General features: G+C 61.8%; 1 protein-coding gene across 5 annotated transcripts in view; it reads left to right on the forward strand.

Annotated features, from left to right (window-relative positions):
* The window catches only part of MGRN1 (mahogunin ring finger 1), a 36,596-nt gene that overhangs the window by 24,886 nt on the left and 1,673 nt on the right, over positions 1-10,037 (forward strand). For 2 of the 5 annotated variants that reach the window (XM_040255989.1, XM_040256016.1), the window contains exons 11-16: positions 1,498-1,607; positions 3,665-3,730; positions 5,122-5,360; positions 5,823-5,922; positions 6,069-6,114; positions 7,319-7,417. In XM_040255989.1, coding sequence (XP_040111923.1) covers positions 1,498-1,607; positions 3,665-3,730; positions 5,122-5,360; positions 5,823-5,922; positions 6,069-6,114; positions 7,319-7,417 — 660 coding nt within the window. Of the gene's footprint in view, positions 1-1,497; positions 1,608-3,664; positions 3,731-5,121; positions 5,361-5,822; positions 5,923-6,068; positions 6,115-7,318; positions 7,418-8,900; positions 8,946-10,037 lie in introns of all 5 variants that reach the window. The other 3 variants (XM_040256007.1, XM_040256024.1, XM_040255998.1) reach the window with 3 other exon arrangements.

The following is a 10,037-nucleotide window of genomic DNA, read 5'->3' on the forward strand; positions in this document are numbered from 1 at the left end:
CATGTCCGACTCTTTGCAACCCCATGGACTGCAGCACACCAGGCCTCCATCACCAACTCCTGGAGCTTATTCAAACTCATGTCCATCGAGTTGGTGATGGCATCCAACCATCTCATTCTCTGCTGTCCCATTCTTCCGCCTTCAGTCTTTCCCAGTATCAGGGTCTTTTCAAATGAGTCTGATAAGACGCGACAATAAAGTGGAAAATGTGCTGGGTGTAAATGATCACGGAGTTAAATTTGGTTTCTTGGAGCATCTGGAAAAAGTTGTCACATCAGGCCGAATTCTGAGTAAAACGTCCATCCTCCAGCAGAGAAGGAACGTCCTCAGGACATGGGTCCGTCTCTGGGGTCCTGGCCCGGTCCCAGTGGGTGCTGGGTGTGGGCAGTGAGGGCGCCCTCATGTGGCCGCTGCGGGACATTGTCTCTGAATAAATAAAGGATGGCTCTTTTTTTTTTCAGTCATAGGCGGCTGTCAGGTGTATTGTTGCTTTCAGAAGCAGTGCATGGGTAGATTTGAAATTCGGGTCATAAAAACATGTTTTTGTTGTTGTGTTTCGTTCTTTGGTCAGTGACTGTTCACTATAAAGCTCTTTTGTTGGATAGTTTATAGCTACGTTAAAATCATGCTTCAGAGCAGTTAATCAATATTCATGGCCTTGGGAAACCCTGGGAGAGAAGAAGAAAGTGTGATTTACAAATAGCAAAGCTCAGGGAGTTCCCTGGTATCCTAGTGGTTAGAGCTCCAGGCTTTCACTGCTGGGACCCAGGTTTAATCTCTGGTGGGGACTGAGATCCCACAGACTGGTGGGTGCCCTGAAGCCTGGTGAAAAAAAAAAAAAAAAAGTCCAGTTTTTTTTTTTTAATGCAAATCGGTCTTTGTAACTAAGTGCTCTTTGCCCTATGAAATCATTTAGCATATTAAAAAACCTAACTTACATTCAGTAAGGATTAATAACATGTCATTTTACTTTGTTTCCCAATTGGATTTACTTTTGTTTTTAGTGAATTACACTCCAGCTTAAAGGCGTTCAGTTGTTTGTATATACAGTCAAAGGAGACCAAGGCAGGGCATTTTGAAGGCTTTTGTTGTGATTAAATCATTTGTTTCGTTTTCAATAACAAGTATTATTTCATGACTACCGTACTTTTCACAAAACAAATTCTTCATCCACCTGAAAACTAAAATATAATGGTGGTTATCTGTTTCATCAGCTGTATTGGACTGACTGAAATTCCTCGTGTCTGAGAATCATGGTCTTTAGGAATTCATTCTCATATTCAATTCCAAGAAGGTGGCATGTTTCCCTGGAGCCTCTGGCTCTCTACGGGGAGGAATCTACTTATATTCTTTCCCTTCTTTTTTTTTTCTCCTTTAACCTTAACCCGGGCCTCTCCTGGGATCACTGCGGCGTGGGTGGTTGTCAGGGTCCGCGAAACCCAGCCAGGGTCTCAGGGTGCTGCCCCGACTTGACCTGAACCCATCCCTCCCCCGCAGCGTTCCGAGCTCTTCTGCAGATCCGGGCGGTGCGCAAGAAGCCGGGGGCCCTGTCCCCCATCTCCTTCAGCCCTGTTTTGGCCCAGAGCATGGACCATGACGAACATTCTGTGAGTGCTTCTTCCTTTCTGTGTTGGAGCTGGAGAGGGCGGGGGTGGGGCCTGGGAGAAGCCCAGCCCACTGTAAGGCCCCTCCCTCACGTTCAGACAGAGAGGGCTCCTGGTGGGGCTGGTGGGTCAGCAGCGGGCTGCCCAGGCTCTGCCCTTAGGGCCGTGCCCTGCCAGCTTTTGGGGCCCCTGGCTCACCTGCCTGGTCCCAGGGGGCAACGGTGAGGCTGAGTGGGGGGGTCGACCCCGGCCCCGTGAGCGCCAGCTGCCCCGAGGACGTTGCTTCTACCAATAGCAAGGTTCTGAGACGCAGGTGACCTTTGGCTGAGTCTGAGTCGTGGTATCAGTCACCTCTGCTCCACCACACCAGACAGCCAGGGGCATTGTGTGCTCTTAGGAAGGGAGTTCTCCTCCGAAGGGCGGCAGTGGCGCGTCCTCACCTGCTCCCTGCCCTCCCAGCCCCTGCCCAGGCACAGAGGAGGGCACCTGCAGCCGTCCGCCGCACCTGCTCCCGAGGAACCGTGGGTCAGACCTTGCTGCAGCGGACGAGGGGAGTTAGATCAGGCTTCAGGGACCTCAAGAGACGGGGAGGGAGTCAGACACAGAAACACAGAGACATAGGCGGATGGGGATGAAGGTTGACAGGGCGGTGCTGAGAAAAGGGCAGGTGGAGAAGCAGAAGGAAATGTGGAGAGACACACAGACGGGGCAGGGGTTCGGGGGTCACCGAGGTGGGCAGAGGGGCAAAAGATGGAGGATGGACGTGGGGCAGGCCCGGCTCTCGGGTCCCCGCTGGCTTTGAGCGTTGTCAGCCTGTGAGCCTGTTTTCTTGGCTCTCGATTGAGTTTTTTGGATCCCATGATTCTCAGAGGCCCTGCCAGGGCTCTGAAAGGGAGACGAGCCAACACCGCCTGGCCTGGCATCCCCACAGACGGTGCCTGCCCTGGGCCAGCAGGTGTGACGAGTTCTGCCCCAGTGTTTTGAGAACTGGGCCAGTGTTTAAGTCTGAGAATCCTCCCGGAGACTCAGCTTTCTGGCTTCTCTTTCAGTATCTTAAGGTGCTGTGTGCCCCTGGATCAGGTGCAAGGATGCCCATCTCCCCACTGTCCCGGGCCAGCCACACTGCTTATCCTGTGAGGCCTGTGGGCACCAGGGCTTCCAGCTCTGAAACCAGCCCTCGGCCGTTTAACGGTGGACTTTATTTCAGAGCAGTGAGCACTTTCTCCAGCACCATCCATGTTGCTGGTGGAGAGAACGGTGCTGAGGTTCCCAACTCGAGGCAGGAGGCTGGCTGCTCCATGGAGGGTGGGCTCAGGCAGTGGGTTCTTACTGCCACCACTCCCGGTTTCTGCCCTGGTGTCCGAGGGTCAGGTGGGACCCTCCCGTGTTTGTCCCTCTCACTGTGGGAGGGCTGAAGTGCCTCCCACAGTGCAGGACAGCCCAGGGCATGGATGGTTAACGTCGCACGCTCCCGAGGGCCAGCGCAGCCCTCTCTGGAGGTTATGATCCCAAGTAAGTGGCCCTCGTTCTCCACCACGTTCCCTGCGCGAGCAGTTTCCACAAAGCACCAGAGCCCACGTGAGCCATTTTCTGCCATGTATCTTAAGATCAGCACTGAGTGGGAGCGATCGGGGGCTTTAACTCCATCTTTAGGAGTCAGGCTTGGCGATGAGTCGACCAGGCCGTGTTGGGCCTCCAGCTCCCTTCTCTGTGCCCAGCTGGGCCCCCTCGTGGGGCGTGCTTGGCCACTGTCATGCCCGCCCCAGCCAGGACCTGCTGCTCAGCGGGGGGTGGGGGGGTGGCCCAGACCAGGAGTGGCTGCTGGGGACAGGGACTGGCTCCTCCAGTGCCAAGAGGACACACAAGCCCAGCCTACCCAGGCCCTGAGGTAGAACCCGTGCTCAGGCAAGTCCCCGCGGGCAGCTCAGAGGCTGGTAGAGTTTGCAAAGCGCTGGCTCCCGGCCTGCCCGGAGGCCAGAAGGCCAGGGAGACCCTGTCCAGCCCACTCGGCGCCGCACGGGGGGTGGCAGCGGTAAAACCTATGATTTTTATCTTGACAGTGTCCCTTTAAAAAATCAAAGTCGCACCCCGCCTCCCTGGCCAGCAAGAAACCTAAAGGGGAAACAGTAAGTGTGTCTGGCCCCGTGGCTTCGTCTCTGCCCCGTGCCCCGATGACTACAGTGACGGAACGGGCACGCACTTTCACCCCAGGCCAGTGTGTCCAGTTCCTTTAACCTGTCAGACCCACTCTCCCCAGTCCCGGCGTGCCCGCCCAGGAAGGGAGTTCTGTGGAACAAGCAGAACACAAGGTCTGTCGGCACGAAGCCCCGGCACCCCTCTTGCCAGCTCTGCTTTCTCCCAAGTGCCCTGTTTCCCTTTTTTTTCTTGCTGGCAGTGGAATGATGTCGGAGGTGGAACTAAGGCTCTTGTTGCGAATGTCCCTCACGCTTGCTCGCCCTGCACCCCTGCCCTGCGGGCCAACACTCGTATTTCTCTCATTTCCCCTGCATCTCGGGGTGGGGGCAGGCGGGGGGCAGGTAGTGAGTGGCTGCCGGGCCAGGCGTCTGCCTGGACCCCCCCTCTTGGTAAAAGGCAGAGAGTTGGGGTCCCCGAGGGTCAGCTTAGACACAGAGATTTCCTTTTCTTCTCCCTGTTCCGAGGGGCGAGGGAGATCAGAGTAATAACTTGAACCTGTAGGCAGTCTGGGAGCAGATGCAGGCGCTGTGGTGGTCCCAGGTGGCCCAGAGGTGGCCGCTGAGGACAGGAAGCCCCAGCCGGCTCCTCTGCCTGCCCGGCCCCCAGGTTCACCCTGTCACCTCTTGCAGGTCAGCAGGGCAGGCAGGGCTTCCGAGGAGAGCGCACTGCCCTTCATCTCGCTCACAAGCTGTGATGGCAGGTGGCCGTCCCACCCATGGCCCCGGCGGCCCAACTAACACCCCCGGTGCCTGACCTCGCGCTCGCCTTTAGCCCTGAACTTAGCCCGTTGGTTGGATCCTCCCAGCGTGGGCAGTACCAGTCTTGGGCCCATTAGACTCCCGGGAGCCCGTGTCGGCCCAGCAGTGCTTGCGCAGCCCCGGAAGGTCTCTGGCCCCGACCTGTGTCGGGCGGGTCCTCTTGGCCTGGACCGCGCGCTCCCAGCAGCTTCTCCCACGGCTTTGCTGCCCTCCTGCTCCGGCCCTTCCTCTTACTAACTGCGCCCCCCCACTCTCTGCGCCCATCAGGCAGGAGCAGAAAGCCAGGCAGGGGCTGGCCGAGGCCGGGGCGGGTGGCCTTCTGGACGCCTTTTCTGCCTCCTTCCTGGGCACCACACGGACACTTGGATGTCCAGGGCCACGGCTGATGGCCGAGGCCTCCCTGGGCAGGGGTGCCCCCCGAGGGCGGGGGGCAAGACCCTGGAAGGTGGAGTGGTCGGGGGACGGTCAGAGAGGAGGCTCTGGGGAGCAGACCATCTCGGGGGCGCCGTGGGCAGTGGGCGGGCGCCTGGCTGGCTGGCCCCTCACCCCACCTCCCTCCGCAGAGCGCTGACAGCATCCCGCCCGGCTACGAGCCCATCTCCTTGCTCGAGGCACTCAATGGCCTTCGGGCGGTGCCCCCAGCCGTCCCCCCAGCCGTCCCCACGGCTCCCCTCTACGAGGAGATCACCTACTCGGGCGTCTCAGACGGCCTGTCGCAGGCCAGCTGTCCACTTGCTGGGATCGATCGAATGGTGGAAAGCAGCCTGCAGAAGGGCAAGCCCCGGAGCAAGTCCCCTGACAGGTGAGCCCAGCACCGGCAGCCCCCTGCGGCGCCGTGCGGCCCTGCCAGCTGCACCGCCCCCACCCTGCCTGCCCCACTGCGAGCCGGGGGCCATGTGTCCGGGGCCTGGCCACAGGTCAGTCATGGGTCCTCCGGGCCGCCCGTGGAGGTGCTGGTGACCAGCCCTGCTGGGCTCAGTTTTTCTCAGACGCTCGCAGGTTTTCTAGAACAGAATGAAGGAGGCACAGGTTCTGTAGAACTCCCACAGCCCCAGCGCCTTCTGTGTCACAGAGCGGCTCCAAAGATTGGGGAGGCCCTGGGCTTGTCCTTTCGCCGCGGCTCCCTTCCCCTCTGTGCGGGCCCTGGGGCCTCCTGCCACGCATCCCCGGCCTGGTGCACCTGTGCTGGCCCCCTGGCTGTTGGGGCCCCTGGGGCTGGCTTGGTTGAGCTCACCGGCCTGTCCTCTGCCCCCTCTGTCCCCAGCACCCTCCGGTCCCCGTCGTCCCCCATCCACGAGGAGGACGACTCGGAGGCTCTGCCCGCGCCGGGAGGGGCGGGGCTGGCGCTGAGCAGCTCCCCCGAGGTGAGGCCCCTGCCCTGTCCATCTGTCCCCACTGCCTGCCTGTTGCCCTCCCAGCCCCCACAGCTAGTGGCTGAAGGCTGTGGGGGCCCCCGTGTCTGGGGCCTGGCTGTCAGCACCAGGGTCCAAGCACGTGTCTTGTGTCTTAGAGCTTCATGACAGAGACGGTGGATGAGACTTCGTCGCTGAAGCAAGGTGAGTGCTGCCTGGCCTGAGCCCCGCTGTGCTCCGCCCCGCTCCTCTGAGGGTTTTCTGAGCCTTGCTGGCTGACCACACACCGCAGTTCCTGCACGGAGGATAGCCCTCGGCCGCCTGGTTTCCCTCCCTGCCCGTCCTTCAGTGGCAACAGCCGTTTTTTCTCTTCCCACCTGGACGGTTCTGCCGTGGTTGGTGCCTCATGCTCTTGGCGTGCGGCTCTGCCTGTCCCACCACGGCAGGGTCCCACCGGGGCCTCTGGGACTCGGGCCTGGTGTGGCCGATGGCCGGGGGACGTGCACAGCTCAGCCAGTCCCTCCCCTGTGTGTCCCCCGTGCGGGGGTCCTGGCGCCCTTCCTGAGCAGAGCGTTTCGTTAGCACTCAGTGGCCCCTGGGCTCTAGTCCCAGCCGCCACTGCCAGGGTGGGGCAGGGACCCGCCAAGCCACCGCGGGGCCTCAAGGGAGGTGATGCGACTTGGAGACGCCATCCCTCTGCTGTCCCAGTGGTTCCTCCTCGCATCAGACAAGGAGACAGAGGTTCACCAGGCTTGGTGTCGGGGGAGGCCTGGGTGTGGTCAAGATCCTCAGAGCACCCTGCCATCTCTGGCAGCGTGAGCCCTCCCGGCTGCGTGGCCCCTGGCCCCGAGGGTCACGGGGTGACCGCAGCCTGTAGGCCCTTGGGAGTGGTGCCAGGAAGGGGGTGTCCCCCTGGGAGCCCAGTGCTGTCGCTTCCTATTCACCGTGCAGGCAGGCCTGTCTGCCCCTCAGGCCTCAGCTTCACCCCCCAGTGGCGGCAGCTCCTTCCTGCCTGCACACTGCTCCAGGACTGGGGCCTCCAGGGCCCTGTTTTGGGATCCAGGGCCCTCTGAGGGCCCCAGAAGCGCAGGGCAGGTCCTAGCTGAGGTCTGACATGTAAGGAGGAGGATCCACCCCCCACGTGAATGCCCTGCTGTGGGCCTGGGGCACCTGCCCATTCTGGAAGATAGCAGACGTTCTTTTCAATGTGGGCATGGAATGTCTTTCTAATAAAACAGAGCCCCATGCTGGGGGTCTGGGGGCAGGAGAAAAGGAAAAAGGAAGAAAACATAATGGACCGTCTGCCTCGGTCCCAGGAGAACGGGGGAGTCGGGGTGGGGTCTGGGCTCGGGGGCATGGCTGGACCACCTCCTGCCTGCAGGCCCCCCACCTGCCCTGTCCCCTGCAGGGAGCCGCGTGCCATCCATAGAGAATGTCCTGCAGGACGGCAGCCCCGAGCCCTGCGGCCGCAGCCAGCCCGGTGCACCTGCCGACGTCTACCTGCCAGGTAAGGGCGCCACACCTGAGGTTCTGGAGTCGAGACGAGCAGCCTCGTTGCCCTCAGAGCCTGGTTCCTTCCTGGTGGCGGGGAAGGCCTTCCTCTCTGCCCCCGCCTGCCCCAAGAGCCGCACTGCCTTGAGCTATGGCCGGGCACTGGGGGGCTGAGACGGGCTTCAGTGTGGAAGGGCCTCTTGTCCCTGGGCTTCTGGCCGAGCAGCAGAGCCTGTGCAAACAGAGGGAGCTTGGAGGTTGGGGTACTGGTGTGAGGAAGCAGACAGTAGGTGGCTCACCGGCACACACAGGCCCCGCCCCCCCCCCCCCCCCCCCCCCCCCCCCCCCCCCGAGGAACCCACGGGCGAAGCTCTGTCAGAGTGACTCGGGACTCCAGAGGACCTGGTGTTTCCTTAGGGTGAAAACCTGGTCGGGCGGGTTGGGGAGGAGGGGTCAGGAGAGACTCCGCTTCCCCAAGCCTTGAGCCGATCCTGATCCTGCCTATCCTGCCGACTGCCTCTCGCCCTGGCCCCTGGGTGCCGCTGGGGGGCACCCCGAGCACACTCAGCCCATGCAGGGCCGCCCCCTACTTCTCACCCCTTGAGTGGCCCACAGAGCGTCCAGGCGTTTGCAGGGCTGGCCCGGCCCGTCAGTGGGCCCAGGACTTCTGGCGGTCAGGACCCCCTGCGTGTCTCAGACCTCCTGTGGATCTTGGCCAGCTGCGGGATGGGGAGAGCGGCAGAGGCCACTGGCTGGCCCTGGTGCGTCACCGGACAGCGGGGTGGGCTTGGTTCTTGATGCCAGCGCAGAACGGGGGCCACTCTGGGCTGTCCTGCACCCGCTTCCCCCTGGGGGCAGGCCGGGGCCCTCAGGGATCCACCAGCTCTGTGACCGCCCACCCCCATGCCGCCGCCTCTGTCCCCGGGGCTTCCTCCTTCAGCAGAGACCCTGAGCATCTCCTGCGGCACTGTGTGGCTTTAAGAATGCGAGCCCCCACACGTGGTGGGTACCGTCTTTTCAGCAACTGCACGGTGTCCTCTGGGTGGAGGAACCGTGGTTTAGTGGATCTTAGTGTAACCTGCCAGATGGGATAAAGTTGGGGTGGGCAAATCCGTAAAGCGGAGAGGCCTGCGATGCCCGGCGCCCCAGCAGCCCCGCGGCGGGCTGGAGGCCCTTGCTGGGCCCCGCCGCGCCCAGCCCCTCGTCCCCGCCGCACCCAGCCCCTCATCCCTGCTGGCTGCCCACGTCCTTCTCCGGCCTGGCGTCCTCTGCTTTAGCACCAGGCACGGGCGCGCTCTTGGGAAACGGGGAAACGGGCTCGGCACCTCTCTTGTGCGTCAGCCTGTTGGCGTGCGCATGGCGTTTGTTCCTATCATACCCCGCCCCTGCGCCTGCACCTCAGTCCCCCGCCGGCGCTTCTGCCGGCGCCTCTGCCTGTAGCGTGCGGCCCCTCTGAGCGCCCTGCTAACCGAGCTTCCGTCTCTCTCCTCCTCTGGCAGCCCTGGGGCCCGGCTCCTGCTCCGCTGGTTTAGAGGAGTAAGCCGGTACGTGATGCCTTCGCACGAGGGGCGGGGGGCTGCTTCCCCATATGGGGAAGTCTTCTCCGGGGCCCTGGATTTTGAATCCAGAGGCTTCCGAAGGCCACAGCAGGGGTGCTCCAGAGAGGTGGTCCTTGGGGGAGGGGTCCGACCAGCCTTTGGAACCGGAGGACTTTCCCTCTGGACCAGGCGGCCCAGTGAGGCTCTTGTAGCCTCGAGGGTCCCAGGATCAGTGACTCAGCACCAGCCAGGACCCTGCTGTTGCTGATAACTAGCCTGTCCCCCACCTCTGGAACCTCCTGGAACACCAGCATGCTCTGGGGTCAGCCTGTGAGTGGTCCCCGGACAGCCCAAATGGACATCTTACCGAAAGCCATTCCGAGAACAACCCCAAAGAGAGGGAGGCCCTGCCCCTCCTCCAGGTGACCTCAGCCCACTGGGAAGTCTGGAGAGAGAGAATCTGGCGCCTTCGATGGCCCAGGGTTTCTAGATGAATGTGGTGGGGTCCCGCCCCCAGCTGTCGGCCTTGGAGGACTTGGTCCATCGGTCAGCTGTGCTGCCCGACTGCGGGGTCCGCCACCGACAACATTCCTCCACAGACCTCTCCTATCTTCCTTGGTCGCTTTTTGTGACAATGCTTAGCTTCAACTGAAATCAGACCTGGCACTTTTATGACGTTGGCCCCAGCCTCATCCTTGGGAGATAGTGTTGCCACTTGGGTAAAACTTTGAGAAGCGGGAAACGTCTCAGACCTGGCTACGGAGAACCGTGTTTGTCTTCCGGGCTACATGGCAGAGCTGGCTTCCCGTGTGCAGCCTCAGCTCCTAAGAAGACAGTCCCCTCGCTGGGTCCCCAAGGGTCTGTCGCTGGCCCCAGGGACACCTGGGTTTGCCCCTAAAGTTGCCTGGGGCCTGCGAGGTGTGGCGCCCCAGGGCACCAGTGCTCCGGAGTGACCTGAGCACAGGGGTGGTTCATAGCACCCTGGGGGTGCCACTCGGGGTGCCCCAGGCCCCACTGTGTGTGCCCATCTGCCAGGGGCACCGAGTCCAGCTGAACCCAGTGGTGACGGGACAGTGGCCCGGCAGAAGCAGGAAGCTC

The sequence above is a fragment of the Oryx dammah genome, unplaced genomic scaffold (assembly GCF_014754425.2).
Source record: "Oryx dammah isolate SB20612 unplaced genomic scaffold, SCBI_Odam_1.1 HiC_scaffold_2, whole genome shotgun sequence".
NCBI lineage: Eukaryota > Metazoa > Chordata > Mammalia > Artiodactyla > Bovidae > Oryx > Oryx dammah.